We start from the raw sequence: 19,268 nt of genomic DNA, 5'->3' as shown, positions 1-19,268 counted from the left end.
AGACACCCTGGCTGCAAATTACATTTGCTGCCGCTAGGGTGCATCTAGATTTCTAGGCTATCATCCATTGCTCTTCACTGTCAATCATTGCCATTTCCAATAGTGCTCTTAAATATGTTTGTCAATCCAGAAATTTTGCAGTGCACTTTGTGGATGGGTAATTAACAAAAAGCAAGAGAAGAGCCCTCACTTATTAATAAGGCTGTCAATCTCTAAAGCGCAAACACTCTGAATTCCTCCGTCTCTAGTAAAAAATCCTGTTATAATAATAATACTACTACTAATAATAATAATTTTTAAAAACTGTCTTAAAGGGTTAGCTATCATTCTGTCAATAAATACTTACCCTCATGACGTTCCAAACCCGCAAGACCTTAGTTAATCTTCGGAACACAAATGAAGGTCTTTTTGATTTAATCCGAGAGCTCTCTAAACATAGACAGCAATTTAATGAACTCTTTTAAGGCCCAGGAAGGTAGTCAAGACATTGTTAAAAGAGTCCATGTGACTCCAGCAGTTCAACCTTAATTTTATGAAGCGTCAAGAATATTTTGTACACAAAAAAACAAACGAAAATGTTTTGTCTCAACAATTTCTTCACCTCTGGGTCTCCTACGGTGCTGACATAGTAAATACAGTGCAGCGAGCGTTACGCCAGAAAGCTGTTCATGTGAGCAACACGGCGCACACGTGGGGACATGACAGGAGCTGCCTATTTTTGTTTGCTTTTTGCACGCAAAACGCATTGTCATCACTTCAAAAAAATTAAGGTTGAACCACTGGAGTTACATGAACATTTAAAAAAAAATACTACCTTTCTGGACCTTGAAAGTGTTCATTAAATCGCTGTCTTGGAGGGGTCAGAGAGCTCTCAGATTTCATCAAAAATATATTAATTTGTGTTCCGAAGATGAATGAAGGTCTCACTTGTTTGGAATGACATGAGGGTGAGTGATTAATGACAGAAACTTAATTTTAGGGTGAACTAACCCTTTCATAGTACAATGAATCTTATTTTTCCGCTGTGTTGAGCAGCTATTGCATTCACACGCAAAATAGATCGGATTGAGATTGACTTCAATGAACGCTTCTAAAAACACGTTGTAAATAGAAACATTTGAAGCGCAGAGGGCACATGACAAAACATGAAAAAGAGGTTTGAAAGCAACGTCTAATAGCGCAGTACTGCAAAAATGCTGTAAAAACTGATACATTAAACCACCCTAAACACACATACAAACCCCACTTTATTTTTTTAAATTTATTTTTTATTTTTTTACATTTAATACAAAGAAATGTATCCCTTCACATTAAATGCAAACTCCAATAATGTACATAGCCTATTAAAAATGTATTTTATCTTACATGGAGTGGACCTTCTCTTGGAGGCTGTCATTTTTAAGATCACATGACCAAATGAGAGAAAAAAATATTATATATATATATATATATATATATATATATATATATATATAAAGAGAGAGAGAGAGAGAGAGAGAGAGAGAGAGAGAGAGAGAGAGAGAGAGAGAGAGAGAGAGAGAGAGAGAGAGAGAGAGAGAGAGAGAGAGAGAGAGAGAGAGAGAGAGAGACTTTTACAAAACCTTTATTTTACATTATTTAAAAAGAATTTAACACCTAATTAAAATCCCATTAACATTACCATCAAATAAATATATTAAATTGTATTCTTATATACCAAAGGCAAGAAAAAAGAAAAAACTCAATGAATAAATCACATTACCAATTAAAAACCAACCTTCCAAACTCACTCACTGTAACCAGTGCTTCCTTAACACCCCATCTCCATTGAAAAAAAAGAACATTATCAATGTGCTTGTAATATGTGTACTCTATGACCACTCGTGCTTCCACTAAAGATTTAAATAAAGCCACCATACAAATATCTCTTCCTAGATTTTTTTCCTGATGAGATTTCAGGATTGCTAATTTAGCTTGTCCTATTACAAAATTAGCAAGTACACATTGTTCTTTTAAAGATCTCTTATAACAACAGCCCAATATAAATAAACTATCAGTATACAGAAACCCTAATTTTGTTATAATTTTTCTCAACAGTACAAAAATAGGATAAAGTCTAGGACAATCACAAAACATATGAAAAACCGTATCCAAGGCATCACAAAATGGACAATTTGATGCAACATTTTCATTCACCCTTGCGACAAACTTATTTGTGGCTAATATACAATGGATCAATCTCCACTGAAGATCCCCACACCTCTTAGAAATAGGAGGCTTATACAAAAGTCTCCACGATGGAAAAATATCTTCAGATACAGAAAGTTGGGATCTCCATTTAGTATCAATTCTTCCTTTCAACTGATCCAAGTGTAAAGTTTTGACACATATGTGATATAATATTTTTTTCCCTATACAATCAAAAACCAGTTCTCCATAACCCTTCAATAAGGAAGTACAACCAGCACTTTCATCAATTTGACAACCTTTAGGAACCACCTTTAGTGGAGGAAAATTCAGTAGTATAACACCATTTTTTAGAACATCGTTTACAAAATTTTCAATTGATAAAGGAAAAGAGGATTTAAGACCCCTAACAAAACAAGAGAGAGAGAGAGAGAGAGAGAGAGAGAGAGAGAGAGAGAGAGAGAGAGAGAGAGAGAGAGAGAGAGAGAGAGAGAGAGAGAGAGAGAGAGAGAGAGAGATATTATATATTAGAGATATTACATTTGCTAGGCATCAAAACAAATCTAATGTGGATCAAGCAGAATAAAAGACTAATATAAAATGTCCCAACTTTTCTCTCCAAGACTTTTATAATAACCAGCCTTTAAAAAAATATGGAGAGAAGTTCCATTGTGGTACACAGAGCTCACATCAAATTGTATTGTCCAGCTCAGTGTCTGCAATTCAGTCAAACCAACTGTGACCTTCTTTGACAGAAATAAGCCATAAAATAAGAAATGAAATCAAGATTTTTTGTACGTCTTCCTAAATGGAGACATTAAGCTAATGAGACCCGCATTTAGATAATCCCGCTGAGATTCTATACTCTGCGATCTCACTTGCGAGCACACGTTCCCACACACCCCTCAGTACCAGGTGTCAAGAAACATTCATCAGAACGGCCCAAGCTGTGAAATCAAAAGCAGTTCTTAATCTCTCTCTCTCTCACAGCAGTGGGTGCCTGAAGCACGGCTCTCCCCTGCACTTCATCAGAGCTGTGTTCCAGCTGCAGTGAGTTGCTATTGTAAGAGAGATTGTCGTGCACGTATGGAGCTTCCGGCAACTTTGTAAACATCTTGATGGGTCATCAATGCAGGGCCAGCCTGAGCTGGGTGTGTAGCAATGTGTGCAAGTATGGGTGTGTGTATTTGTGCCTGTAGCCAACTTATTTCCTGGAGTGCCACCAGGGACAGAAAGAGAAAAAAGAATGAGGGAAGAGAGAGCGAGGGAAGGCCGGATGGTATACTAAACTTTACTCTGATTTGAGATTTAAGGTGCAAACTTTAAAAGCCCTTTCACACCAAAAAAATGATAACTATAAAAATAATAAAGTTTTAATAATCATTCCAATTATATAGAATAGTGAAGTTAACAACACAGGGAATCACTTTTTAGATTTAAAAAAAAAAAAAAAAAATTAAAGAGCTTGAGTTTTTTTTTAATCAATAGATGACAACTGCAGCTTTTGCTTCGTGTTGTAGTACTCAAAACCAGTTTTGTCTCGGTCTCGACCACATTTGTACTTGGTCTTGTCTTGGTCTCAGAATAAGACTTGTGATTTTATCTCATGACGGTCAAGATCAAAACTGCAATAATGCCCACAACATTCAAGATATTGCAAAAAAAGTTATTAAAATACATAATATACCAATATCACATGATCAAGAGAGCTTTTTTCACAAAATAAGCAAAACTGAAAATGTGATATTGACTTTATACTCGTTAAATAAAGGTGCAATATGTTTTACTGCAAAAACATTTTTGCAGCAAAATATCCAAAATCCACTAGGCCAGTGTTATTTTGTTCAGCTTACAATATCCCAAATGTCCCCAACTACTTGTAAATTGTGAGAAAAATTGTGATTTAGGAACTGGAACACGTGAGGATGTTGCCTGTCATATTCACGTTACCCTTGGGTTTCCGCTTTTACTGCCGTAGAAATCATAGCAACAGACAAGGACAACTGCGTGTCATGTAGCGGCATGCTGTTGTAGTTTTGTTCAAACATTATAAACCACGGCAAGCAGACTTTGGAACAAGAGGAGAAATCCAAAGAGGTCCAGTATCGACGTGGTGTTGCAACAAACTTAGTTTGACAGAGCTCTTGTATGTGCTTTATAAAACAGGTGAGCAATATACATGTATCAATATATCAATATACAATATATCAATGTTATGTAGCTCAAAACGATGAATTATTAGAATATCATCAGTATGATGCCCTAATGTTGATGTAGCTTACTATTGTTTTATACAGCCAACAAACTAACACACAGATATAATAAAATTATAACTTGACACACACTTAAATGTGATTTAGGAGTAGACCAAGTTAAACAGCATTATGCTTCCTCACTTTCCTCAATTTTAATTTGTCAAATAAACTGACCTGTATGAGTAGTAATTCAGCACTTGGTGTAGTTCGATAGTCACGATTCAACAGTAAGAGTGCCCCTGATTACCACCAGAGGTCATTCCACCCCGGACTCCATCAAGGACTTTCATTACCCATAATCCTTTGCCTTGACTCGTCAGCACCTATTGTTTACACCTGCGTCTCATTTATCCCATTACTTCAGCCTATATAAAACATGTTCACACTGCCATTCACTGCAAAATCTTTGTAATACTGCATTTCTGAGCATTCTTCTTGTAGTGATGCAAAGATTAATTCATTTCTGAGATCCGGTTCTTCTCGGACAGTTCGGCTCAATGACCCGGTTCAAAAAGCTGATTCATAGGTTCCTGACGACTCATGCAATGATGTGACTATGAATTTCTTTTATGCTTTTTAATACATTTCTTTGTGTCATGTTATATTAAGGGAACATTCAAATAAAGTAATCATCTGTATCATCAATAATCTGCATGCATAATACATTACAGTAAAATGTATGGTTTTTGCATGTTTTAATAAAATGTTATTTAATAACAGTAGTCATAAGCATATTTCCAGTAGTCTATGTGCCTCAGTCGTAAATTCAATCACCCTCGCCTCTGTAATCTTTGGCAAAATCTTTGGCTTCGAAAGTTTGAACCGCCTCAATCAATTCTTTTTCAGGTGGACGTGCTACTTCGACTTTTGCATCTTGCGTCATCAACACGGAACTAAAGTTCGATTCAGTTCGATTAGTGAACCGGCTCAACCGGTAACTTGCTGAGAACTGGCTCAAAAGAACGATTTGTGACCAGTCACGGAAAGTAGGGACACAATTCGGTTCGGGGGCATTTTGAGTTATTTGAGTCTTCAAGCTTTCCAACGATGTGTAAAACATGCAAATCTGATAATATTTGGAGAAGTTGTGGCCATCTGAATGTAGGCCTCTAGAAAAGTTTAAATGAGAGAAAGCAGCCTCTAAAGTTTTGCAGTTCTCACCTGCTGGGAGTGACAATAGGGCTCATTTACATCTCCTTTAGATAAGCCATACCCCCTGTAAAGCTGCATGGTTGCTAGTAACGACAGACGCAACGGGAAAAATCAGCCTGCATACTACTAATAATAAAGATGCTAACATTACCAGCTAAAAGCCCATTATAGTAATGGGGGTTTTGGCAAGTGATATGATGCTAACGATTACAATTAAAACGGCAATTAAGAAAAATAGGTAGGTATGGGAAGGTCTAAACATGAGATAATGTGTGTGTGTTCTTAGAATGAACACAAAATGACAAACTTTGGTGTTTATGGAAACACACCCCATAAGAAACAGAAAAGTATTCTTGCAAATCTTGTTGCCTCCAATGAAATAAGTCGTTTCACTTTTCGAAACACTTATTAATAAACACATGTTAGATGCTTTATTTTCACTTTTCTAATATTTTCTCAATTCTTTTTGAAAATAAATGCCTTTCCGATCTGATATGTGATTGGAAAAGGGAGTAGAGAGAGTGTGGCAAAAGGCGGATTCGAACCTCTGATCGAGTTGCATCAAAACTTGATGACATGCACCTTACCCCTACACTATAGCCACGGTTACAGATTTGACCCATATCTCTCTTTATACCCGTCAAATGTTACTATCGATATAGCCTCTGATTTCTTACGGTCCAACTCGTCTGACACCAGTCTGATACATTCTTCCTCTTCTTCAGCTTCGCTCAGTTGTAGATTAGGGATAATATTCAGTCTTATTATGCCGCTTTCATCGTTGCTTGGATCATCTCTACAGCCGGCCAAAGCGCTGCATAAATAATTAGCCACGCGTCCCTTGGATGGCGGGGCAATAACAAAAGCCAGTTTGAAAATACACACAGACAAAACAAGGCGATTTCAACCTCAAAATATACGCTTTCAAATATTAATGCCATCTCAAACACGGAGAGGCTTCTTCGTGATTTCAACTAACAGATTCTGCAAAAAAGCGAAAATCATTTTACATAATTTGTAAAAAAAAAAAAAACAAAAAAAACCTGCTTCTTTCTCATTTTGCTCGAAAGTAGAGCTGCCGACTTGTGTCCCTGGTTTCCGTGATGGGTCACATTTGTTAAAGAACCTAACATCACTAGTTTCTTGTCTCTTGGTCTTGGATTACTTGCCGGTTCTGAGCATTACCCTTTTGCCTGTCTCTCCTGCCTTGTTTTCCTGTTTGGACTGCTTGCCTGTGTATGACCTTTTGCCTGTTTTTGAATACGGTTGAGGATTACCCTCTGAATAAATACTGCCCTTGGATCCTCAACCTTTGAGTCTCTGAGCAATTCATCACAGAAGATTTTGCAGTGAATGACAAGGTGAACATGGTTTAGATAGAGTAAATGAGACACAGGTGTAAACAATGATGATGAGTCCGGGCAAAGGATTATGGGTAATGTAGGCCTTGATGGAGTGACAGTTCTGGGTGGGGTGCCCTCTGGTGGTAATCAGGGGCAATCTCACTGGTGAATCGTGACTGGTAGAATGAAATATCCTCATTTATTTACATCCCCCGGGACTGGCGTGTGGCGCTGATATCCGTCTCTTATTAGTAATCACGCCCTACTTCATACCACAAAAACATGAATGCCTTCACTCATCCATAAACATTATCAGATTCATCGGTATGACCTGTTAAGCGTTTTGATTTCAGTTTCATATTCAAAAGTAGACCTATCTTTTATTTTTCCATTATATTTCTATATTTTTAAAACATTCATCTCAACATTATTTATGCAGGTGTAATTGTACTAATTCAGATGTAGCTCCAGTGCCACATCTGCAACAGGATAACTTTCATTGTTAGTGATTTAATTGGTAACAGCTCTATAGTGTCTAATTATTCTAATTGTATATATATTGATTCAATTTAAGATACTACTCCAATAGTAGATCTGAATGTTTTGGATCCATTTGAGGATTGCTGGTCTTGTCTTGGTCTCAGTTTAAGTGGTCTTGACTATAAGACTACTTGTGCTTATAATAAACAAAACATCACTGTCCATTGGTATGAACACAATATCATTATCATTAAAGTTATTGTTATTGGTCCAAATAGTCCTAAAAACTTTAATTGTTGTAGAGCTGAGTTTTGGCTGATTTAAAAAATATTAAAATAGACCTGCATAAAAAAAATAATTACAATTAACAAAAAGCAGCAACGTTTAATGAATCAAGTGATTAATCAGCTCATGACAATGAAATAACTGATTGTACTAGTGTTACGATGAAGTGTTTGTTGTTGTCTTTAATCAGTAAGTTTAAGTGGGTGTTCAGTCCAACACTTTAGCTAAAAATAGAAGCAATTCAATTTTATTTAATGAAACAGGAAAGAAAAAAGCAGTCTGCCATTTTTTTTTTTTGTACATAATATATAAAGATTATTTCATAACATATACTATTAAACTAAAGGCTGGGATACACTACACTTGCATTCTGTAGACAAAAACTTCTGGGTAAGTCGACACTACTCGCTGAAAGTCAGAGTCGGTCTGCAGATTTTTGAACACTCAGGCCCTATCATACACCTGGCGCAATGCGATTCCAGACATGTTGCAAGTGTTTTACTTTCAACCCGACACAGTTATCATTTTCATGTCCAGTGCCACGCTTTTTAAATAGCAAATGCATAGTTTGGCCATGGGTGTGCTGGTCTAAAAATCAATTTTGTTCAAGTGCATTGTTGGCAGGTTGCTATTTTGAGGCAACTGAAAATGACTGTGCCATTGACCAACATAAATTATTATTTAAAGGTGCCCTAGAATGAGTTGAAACAATGTTACATTGTTCTCTGATATCTACATAGAGGGTATGTGGGTTATTTAAGGGCGAAAATTGTCCAGATACAGTTTTACAGGTCCATTTACAACCCCAGAAATTGTCACTAGGATGTAATGCTCTGTTTTTGCCTTATTTGGAAGGGTCATTAATATTAATGTTGAGCGCTGCTTTGATTGGCTTATTTCAGCAGCTCACATAAGTCCAGTTGTTTAGCGAAGCGGCTCGTGAGTCCTGACCGTCCTGACAGAACACTGACAGACTGGATGACACTTTAAGCAGAACATCTCAAATGGAGATTGTTCAAATGCAGCTTACTAGTTTATTCATGTTTTCAGATCATCCGCGCACGAGAGAGAGCTTGCGTGCATATGGTTGCCAGATTGCACATGTTTAGGTAAAACACCGGATAGTATACGTTTTTTTTTCACAGAAAAGCTCTGACTGGGGGATTTAAATTTATGAAATCTGGAAATTGCAAGCACGAACACTCAAACGCTCTTCTTTTCCTCCCGAAAAGAAGTGCTTTTAGTTCAAGTTTTTATTTTTTAAATTACATTGTAGACTCGTCATTTTTCTGCAATAATATTACATGTTTATATAACGTTAGTCACAATGTAGGCTATGCAGTGACTGTGATGTCTACGGTGAAATGGGTCAAGCAAACAAAATATTTTGAATTAAATTGTTGCGGTATCCAATTATCAAACATGACTGTTGACATCTTTTATCTGTGGGTATGAAGGGTATGAAAAGTCCTCACATCCCCTGCACAGCCTGGAACGTGACATTTGTGTCCATGATCTGCCATTTTTGCTATCCTCTCCTGACTCTTGTTCCCCAGCTGAACTCCCGAAGATTCGGCTGCAGTTCTGCCTGACAATGAACATTGACTGACATGCAAATGTTAGGGCGTACATATTAATGATCCCAGCTATTGTCACAGTTGGTGTTATATTGAGAATCGCCTAGTTTTCCGTGGGGTTTGTCATGCATGAGATTTACATATGAAGGAGGAGGCAATGGTGCTTGAGACTCACAGTATGTAATGTCCATGTACTGAACCCTTATTATTTCACTATGGCAAGGTTAATTCAATTTTTCATTCTAGGGCACCTTTAACCAATCATGGCAATACACACATGTATCTAAACCAATTCGTCAGGTTGAGGGTGCGACTGGCTTTTAAAGGGAATGGGAGATGAGACTCTGATTGGTTTATTGCACGTTACCAGGTACAACCCTTTTGGACCATGGGTTTTCGTCGTTAAACTAGCACAAGTGGATTTGGACATGCCCTAAGAGCACCAGCGTCATGCGCTCAGAACGTTAGGGCCTTTAGAGCTGACACATTTTACAGGAAATCATGTAGTGTATGATAGACACAGACTCCAGATTTAAGCTTCAGACTATGATTCCATCCAAACATGTTTGCTGTTTGCGGCAATTTCAAAACATAAAATTTTATTTGTCATGCGTCCCTACTTCCATGAAGCATGTTTCCTCGTGAGTTTGTTGTGTTTGGAAAATGTCTAGCAGTGTATGACCCGCATTAAGGCTGGAATACACTACATGATTGTTGGCTGGTTGCATAAATTGCTTAGATTAATCTTAGTTAGTTATCTAATAAAAAAAAAAAAATCTATTACATGCGTAGCATAAATAAATTTGGACATACTACATATGGCATGTTGTTACTGTCATCCCAGACAGCAAAATAGTGTCGGCCCAGATCCGGGCCACATCTGGTACATGTGGATTCCACGTGTATCTGGGATGTGACCTACCAGGATCAGTTCCGTTACTTCCTTGGCCTCAAGGGATAGTAAAGTGTCAATCAAATGCACACTTGACGGAAGTAGTAGGTCATCGAAGTACTTTTCGCCTACTTTTGTTTAGAATAAACAAAGCTGGCATACTGTTTTCTGCATACTTACAAAAGTAGGGAGGTATTTGATTTTGGACGCAGTCTTAACTTAGCAGCTATGTTTATGCTATTGGCCCCTGAACATATTTTACAACACGTTCACATTTGCCAAATGTGTAAATGCCTAGAGAAAAACTGGGCATCATGCACAAAAGAATGAGGATTACACATTACCCAATTTTCAGGTTGTCCTGAATACAAAAAACTCACACAGACACATATGTCCCCATGCAAATTATAAATTTAGGGTTTAGTTGTCCACATTTTTGTTGATGGCCCACATGAAAACCCTTAATTTATTAAGAATGTTTATAAATATTCACATTTTTGTTTTTGTTACCATGGTAATAAATGTTTTTGAATGCTATCAAGATTGTAATAAGGTGGTATGGTTTTATGAAGTACCAATCATGTGAATACTAAAAACAACTCCAAAGGAAACAGATAATAGTGTAGGCTGGTTAAGTGTCAGCACAGCAGTTGGTTTCCTCATGGCTCTTCTGCCTCAAAAGCTTCCACAAATGTGGCAGAGCTTCATTCTGCTTTTAACTTTGATAATGAGATTATTAATTAAACAAATAGATAATTTGCACAGCAGGACACCAGTCTCCCTAACTCACGCAGTCCATATCACAGAGACAATTGCTCCTCTCGCTTGTAGATTACAACTTTTACTAAGTCTTTTATAGCTTTCATCCAAAATTACTTTTAGACCAACTTTTCCGTGACGAACCACATCAAGAGTGAAAGAATAATTGTGGACTACATAATGCCCCAAAGTCTTTTTGATTTGACATATTTTTCACCAGCCTTGAGTCACTGATTTGCTCTCATTTGTAATGTGTCTACTCATTAATTTTAATGATCCGACTATTCTCTAGCTAAAAATATTTACATGCATGGACTGCGAGGTATGTTAGTTACATTAAAACATGAAAATCTTTAAAAGTTAATAACTTACGCATTTAATGTCATAATTAGTGAAACTGAATAAATGTTTGTACTTCCTATGAATTAAACTTATTTTATTTAGGCTTCAGTCAATAAACTTGCAGGTCCATCACAGACCAACAGTGAACTATATTTGAGACTATAAGTCTACACCAGATTGACCAAAGTCTCTCTACTCACTTATGACTCTTTTTCCAATTGGCTCCACTTGGGCTGGCTCCACAGTCATAGGCCTGGATGATGAAGGTGTACTCCTTCTGCTGCTCGCAGTCTATGGGGCCCCGGGCCCTCAGCACCCCTTCACCTGATGTCCGGTTCAACACCTCGGCCTCAAACGGGGCCTCCTGCCCATGAATCTTAAATGCACAGATCTCTCCTGAAAGAAACAACAAGACACGGGAGGCAGAATGAGTGACTGTGAAAACAAGCGAATGACTTTCTTTTTCCGTCTGCATCTCAACAAGCTATCATTGCTATAACTTCCACCCAGCAGGCCAACCCCCCCAACCCCAACCCCGCAGCAGTAATATAAAGGACATGGTGTGCTTTTAAAACTGAATCTATTCGTGCTGTGAGAGGAAGAATAACTGTCTGCTCTTGTAATTGCCTCATTGCAGAGCTGAAATCACATTGTGCAAGACTCAAGTACAGTGTTTTGAATGTGGTAATGACTGTGTGTACCAACAGGCTCGTTCTCAAGTGACCCGTTCCACTGGAGGGGAAAAAAGAATTGTTACAATAAAATATGTATTCACTATAGACAGAGTAATTGTTAAAAAAATAATAATAATAATAATAATAATATATATATATAAATTAACAAGCTGTACTAAGTAATAGCTAATAAGACTGATTGCTGTCTTATTAGCTATCTGTAATATACACTTACATTTTTCAAAAAAAAACAACTAAGCTAATATGACAAAATACAATAAGTAAAACTTAATATATTACAATAATCAGTTCAAATGATTTAGTTAATTATTAACTTAGATAACATGAAAACAATAAATAAATAAATAAATAAATAAATAAATAAATAAATAAATAAACAAACAAATAAATAAACAAACAAATAAATAAATAAATAAATAAATAAATAAATAAACGAATGAACCTTGCTACTTGAAGTCTATCCATCCATCCATCCATCCATCCATCCATCCATCCATCCATCTATCTATCTATCTATCTATCTATCTATCTATCTATCTATCTATCTATCTATCTATCTATCTATCTATCTATCTATCTATCTATCTATCTATCTATCTATCTATCTATCTATCTATCTATCTATCTATCTATCTATCTATCCATCAAAATATTGTTGGTTTAACTTTAAAAAGTAAGTAACTGGGTTGCCTTAATTTTGAGTTTATTGAAATTAAACATGTGAGTTGATACAATGAAGGAAATTGGTTTAATAAATAGAAACTCAAAATATTATTGGATCTGAACCACATAAAACATTTTTATAAATCATGAAAATAGCACAATTTCGGCATGTTTCACTGCGTCATCACAAATAAAACACTTACCCAATATACAAAATCTTTTAATAATATTTGAATAAAGGTTGTCGATTCTCAAAAATGTGTAAAAAAAATTATTAACTCAAATTTTAAATTTCATTGAACTCAACATTTTAAGGCAACCAGGTAACTTATTTTTAAATTATTTTTTTTACAGTATAAATACTATATTAAATATTTTTTGACGTTTTAGGATGTCTATGTAACAACTGATTGTGACATGACCATGTGGGGGCCGAATATTGACGCTGACTTTCATTTCCCAGGTGACAGCGTTCGCTTCACTGTGAGTTTTGCAGTAGCCTTGGAAACAATTTCTTCTAGAAACTGCATTGTAGTCACCCACAGAGCAGTTCTGTCCACACAATCACAGATAATGTTGACACACAATCTGGTGACACCACAATAACTCGGAGACCACAAGAAAAGACATTGTCTTGCCACCGTATCCGTTCATGGGTCCTTTCTTGGCAGCGCTTCTATCTGGCCATGCCGGCTCTTTTAGGGATTTGGAAAATGACCACAAGAAAAGCGTCAGAACTCTGACCCTGAGACAGCTGATATCACTTAAACCCCGGCAGGTCTCTGGAGAAAACAGGGACGTGCCGTTATGCTGTGTGCTCAAGCCTGCTGCTGCGGACAGATAAGCCTAACTTTCTCTTTCCATTCCATTCTCTCTCAATTTCTTTTTTTCATTATTTTCTTTTTCCTTGTCTTCTTTTTAAGCAGATCTGATTCTCCGCTCGAAAATCTCCCTCCTCCCTCAGTGCTGAAATAACAATTTACCCTCCGCAGTCCCTGTTCCTGTAGAGACTTGGCGTTTAAATTCACCCTTTCTATTAGCCCCACGACGCTTTATCCAAATGAAACGTGTAGCACAATGGTGCAGGACAGCGGCAGAAATAAAACACAACGCGCCAGGCAGCGTGCACAGATACGCACACCAGAGTTCTGCGATTCCGCGCTCATTTTTGATGAGAATTGGAAAAGAACATTATATAAGAATAACAACAATCACAATGCATTTAAGCAAAAAATAAAAAATAAAAACACATTCCCTGGTTAAAGAAAAAAATATAAAATTCCACTTAGCGCATATGGGAGTCACGGGTAAACCCATTTTCCGCTCCGTCTGCTGTTGCAAATGCATTTTCCAGATTCAATTGAAGAAAGGGCAAACGGGTCAAACCATACAGCACAGGAAGCGCAGGCAATGTGGATGTATACATACAGGGTAACGATGGAGGGAAACCGTGAGCTAATTTCCATCATGTCTCCAAATGACAGCTTGAAAATGGCAGCATCTCCTCACGCTCTGCCAGCACAGAGGTCTGTAATCATGCGGCGAGCTCCACGGAGCCTAAACTCTTTGGAGTTCCTCTTTGAAAGTGTTGAAGGAAGTATGAAATCGGGCCGACAGATGTGCCACGTCTTTAATACCACCTCACATCAGCTCTGGGAGTGTAAAGAAGGGAGTTCTGGGTAAGCCAATTTGAGACTAATGAATGAAATCATCCATGTAATATTTGTACTGCTTACTGCAGAAATTCATTTGTAGTAGGGTGGTTTACAAGGAGCACGAGCGGTAAACTCCAGAGATCTGGATGACCTCCATCTCGTAAACCAATTCATTTTCCTGTTTCATATTTGGAAAGAGTGCAAATTGGATGTGTTGTATGGGACTCAGCCAGTGAGAGATGGGAGATCATATCGGTTGAGTCCTGCAACAGCTGCCGGCAGTTCCTCGCTGTTGTCAGAGATGGGTTTTTTTGGCATATTGAGGCAACAAAAACAAAACTTTCAGGTTGTACAGTTGCACAGTGAACACACTAGGTCAAAAATCAATCTTGATTATGCTTCCATTATTAATTGTGTAAACACGCTGTCAGGCCTAATTACAATCTTAATTAAGAGCTCAAACTGTCTTTTTAACATTTCATGGCAGAACTGCCGGCAACTTCTAAATCTTCACCTTTGAAAAGTTCGGATCGATATCTGCAGTAAATTTGCTCTAAGCAAGATCTGAGTCTTGAGTCTGAAAAAGGGGATCTGTTAAAACAACATCTGCTCAAAAGCTTTCCTCATCAAACTTTTTTAGGAAGTCAATTTTATTTATAGAGCACATTTAAATTCAGATTAAACTGACCAAAGTGCTGTACAAAGCAATCAAAAATACAATAAAAGAAAATCAATAAAACAGTAACTACTGCATAATTTAATGTGCCTTAAGTCTAGATTTAAAAACAGAAATAGATGGAGCACTCTTAATATCAGGTGGCAACTGATTCCATATTTGTGGAAAATTAAAGGTGCCCTAGAATGAAAAATTGATTGTTCACTCGATCCTTCTAGCACAGGTCACCTTTTCCACCATATAAATTGATATGACATTTGACAAGGCTATTCATTTTGTAAAAAATATAAGTTATATATTTATATTTTTGAGAACTGAAGTAGGCCTATGATGTTTTTGCATGCTTGTTCAGAGTATCACAGTCACTGCGCAGCCTACATTGTGACTAACATTATATAAACATGCAATATCGTTGACAAAAAAAGACAAGTCTAAAATGTAGACTGAATGACACTTTAAGCAGAACATCTCAAATGGAGATTGCTGAAATGCAGCTTACTGGTTTATTGGTGTTTTCAGATCATCCGCGTGCGAGAGTGAGAGCTTGCGTGCATATGGTTGCCAGATTGGACATCTTTAGGTAAAACACCGGATAGTGTACAGGGTTTTTTTTCACAGAAAAGCTCTGTTTTTGAGGATTTAAATTACTAAAATCTGGCAACCGCATACACGCAAGCTCTTTCTCGCGCGCGGATGATCTGACAACACCAATAAACAAGTAAGCTGCATTTTATCAATCTCCATTTGAGATGTTCTGCTTAAAGTGTCATCCAGTCTGTGTTCTGTCAGGACTCACGAGCTGAACAGCTGAACTGCTGTGCTGTGAGCGGCTGAAATAATCCAATCAGAGCAGAGCTCAACATTAATATTCATGACTCTTCCAAATAAGGCAAAAACAGAGCATTACATCCTAGGGGACAATTTATATGGTTCTAAATAGACCTGTAAAACTGTATCTGGACAATTTTTTCCGTTAAATAAGCCACATACCCTCTATGTGGATATCAGAGGACAATTTAACATATTGTTCTTTAATGATGACAAGCAGAAGACACAAACCGGGTTTAAATCCCAGCATTGTAATGCGTTACAATGAGCCCCTATTAGAAATATGCTATTATAGTCTATCCTTTTATGAATTATATTGAGAAACCAAGATAAAAGTGTGAATAATGACTGACAGCCAATGTTCCGAAATATTAATTATTGTTATGTTTTTAGCTGTATAGCTGAATTTATGAAGTTTGTTGTCAAACTCATATATTTTTTAAAAAGTCAGTAATTGTATTTTATTGACAAAATATTTAAGTTTGTCTAGGATATTTTTTATTTATTTTTTATTATATCATATAACATTTTAAGCGGTCATTTGGTCATGTTGCCCCCCTCACATGTTATAACGTACACCACCTATGGGCATGTCGTCACATTTCACTTCCATTCTTTCGGGGTAAATCAAGGAAAATGTATACACTGTATTAATGAAACAAAACCACAAAAAGAAATACTATGAACCCCAAGTGGATTTACACAAACTGAGAAAATCAAAAGCCTTAGGTTGTGTCCAGCTCTCCTCTATGGAGTGACATTGTCTAAGTAACTAGCTGTAGAGTTTCTGGTTTTGGAGGGGCCAAAGCTAATCACCTCAGTTTTCTTTAAGGTCAAACTTTAAGGTCAAACAAGACTAACACATTGCTCTACATGAAGAAAAATGTAATTGCTGAAGGCTGCCAAGTCACAGCACTGTAGGTTGCTACAGTAGCTAGCAGGTGGTCATACTTGACTGCAGTATGCAGGAAGTAAACACATAAATTGGCACATAAGTTCCCCTGTTGTCATTGCTAGTTCCTGCCTTATACTGCATCCCTTCACATTTACCTATAATTGAACTGCACTGTAAAAAAAAAAAAAAAACATCAGGTCTCCAATTGAAAATATTCAAGTGAGTCATTATATCTACATTTTTCAGTTGGCCGAATGGAATTTCTGTGATTTAAATTGCATCAATTCACAGATTTTAAATTTGGCCAACTGAAATGAAACATTTTAATGTGATCAGTCACTATAAAATTTTCAGTTGGAGACATAATTCTTTTTTTACAGTGTGTTCGACTTTGTCTGCATTGCAAATATTACTCATGTTGCTTTAAATGCCAATTCTCATAGTCTTCAAAACAAATTCCACTTACTTTCTTGAGGATGTTAATCATTATCAGTGGACATACATATATAAAATAGCTTATCTATTTGAGTATATTTAAAATTTGTATTTATTTCTGTCATTATTCCTGTCTTCAATATCACACAATCCTTCAGAAATCATCTCTAATATGCTGATTTAGTGCTTAAAGCTGCAGTCCGTAAGTTTAACCTGCTTGTCACCATCTCTGTTTGAACCTGATAGTTCAGTTAATTGTGGAGTTATCTTCTTTAAGTGGGTTGTGCATCGGCACAGCGCGGAACACTCTAATGTTTGAGGTGTACGTCTGGGTTGTCTATCAACGCACCAGTTGTCAACGATAATTGTACATTTTAGTTGCTGTAAGAAGAGGCCATAAACGATCTGCCACCTGCCTTTTATGTATACAGACATGAAGTACTAATACAAAGACAAACAACCACCAGTACCACTCAAATTATTATTACAAGTTCAAAAACATTATTACAAGTTTACTGATGTGAATCGGGCTAAGGTAAGGAGATCATTTTGAACACTGGCTGCTCATGTACTTGCTCAGAAATGCACTGTAAAAAAAAAAAAAAAAAAAAAAAAAAAGGTATCCAATTGAAAAATTTCTAGTGACTAATCACATCGATTTTTTGTTGTTGTTGGCCAAATTGAATTTCTGTTAATTAAATTGCAATTCAACTTGGCCAACTGAAAAATGTAGATGTGATCAGTCACTAGGACATTTTCAATTGCAGACAATTTTTACAGTGTGTTGTTTTTGTATTGCATTTTTAACCAAAAAAAGTTACAGGCTGCAATTTTAAGAATTGTATGTATGTAAGTCAGTTTTCTTATTAGTATGGATGTTAAAAACAGTTGTGCTGCTTTATATAATTTTATTTTATTAAGAGTTGCTCACTGGTCGACCAGCAATAAATCGGAACCAGACTTTTTATTTTTTTTATTTTGGTTGATCTCTGGACTTTCACACTAACTGCATTACCATAGTTTACCCAAATTTAATTAGTGTGTAAATAGTCTGTAAACAACACAGCATTAAAAAAGGTAGCAACACTGTCACTGTATACATGTATAACAATACACAAATTATGTCAAAACCCCTTCAGAATGATATAATAGTATTCAGCTTTGTGTAACACCAACATCTGGGTTTATTTTGTTATTATGATTGAGTGACTCAATATTATCCCAAGTTCTAAACTAAATGCTGGTAAAAAAATAAAAAAAATAAAATAAAAAAAAATTGTCTGATGTTGCATTGTACAACATCAGGAAAATCAGACCGTTCCTTACGGAGCATGCAGCACAGCTTCTTGTCCAAGCCCTGGTAATTTCTAGACTTGACTATTGCAATGCGCTTCTGGGTGGACTTCCATCTTGTGCAATCAAACCGCTGCAAATGATCCAGAACGCTGCGGCACGTCTTGTATTCAATGAGCCCAAAATGGCTCATGTCACACCTCTATTCATCTCTGCATTGGCTACCACTCGCTGCCCGGATCAAATTCAAAGCTCTGACTCTTGCTTATGGATCTTCCACAAGCTCAGCACCCGCATACTTCGACTCACTCCTACGAGTCTACACCCCCACCACAAGCCTTCGCTCAGCTTATGAGCGAAGGCTTGTGGTACCATCACAAAAAGGCATGAAATCCCTCTCCAGAACTTTTTCTTTCATTGTTCCTGGTTGGTGGAATGATCTTCTGTCCTCCATACGCACGACAGAATCACTCGCTTCATTCAAAAGACAGGTAAAAACTCATCTCTTGCATGAGCACTTAATCTTACATAAAAAAATAAAAAAAAATAAAAAAAAACTCTTCCTCCTCTATTTCTCTTTTCTTCTTCCATTTTCTGGTTTTTGCTATTCTGAGTAGTGTACAAATCTTGGTATTTGGGGCACTTTTTGTGTTTCTTTGCCTCTTCTTGACGGATCGCTTCCTCCTGAGTTGTAGTCGCTTTGGATAAAAGCGTATGCTAAATGCATAAATGTAAATGTACACAGACAAGGACACAGATGGATTAGTGCAAGTGCAAAGTTTATTATCAGAGGTAACGGACACAGGTGATACTTAGAAGGGTGGTGACACTCAGGCGAAGGACGATGAAGGTGAAGACAAAGATGACGATGATGATG

At 36.8% G+C, this 19,268-nt stretch overlaps 1 protein-coding gene across 1 annotated transcript in view; it reads right to left on the bottom strand.

The window, feature by feature from the left end:
• Positions 1-19,268, bottom strand: part of clstn2a (calsyntenin 2a) — a 318,427-nt gene that overhangs the window by 93,632 nt on the left and 205,527 nt on the right. Inside the window, exon 3 of the mRNA XM_067452451.1 lies at positions 11,452-11,647. Coding sequence (XP_067308552.1) covers positions 11,452-11,647 — 196 coding nt within the window. The remainder of the gene's footprint in view (positions 1-11,451; positions 11,648-19,268) is intronic.

The sequence above is a fragment of the Pseudorasbora parva genome, chromosome 9, assembly GCF_024679245.1.
Source record: "Pseudorasbora parva isolate DD20220531a chromosome 9, ASM2467924v1, whole genome shotgun sequence".
Lineage (NCBI taxonomy): Eukaryota > Metazoa > Chordata > Actinopteri > Cypriniformes > Gobionidae > Pseudorasbora > Pseudorasbora parva.
Note: the sequence above shows the minus strand (reverse complement) of the source record. Positions and strands in the feature narration are given on the sequence as shown.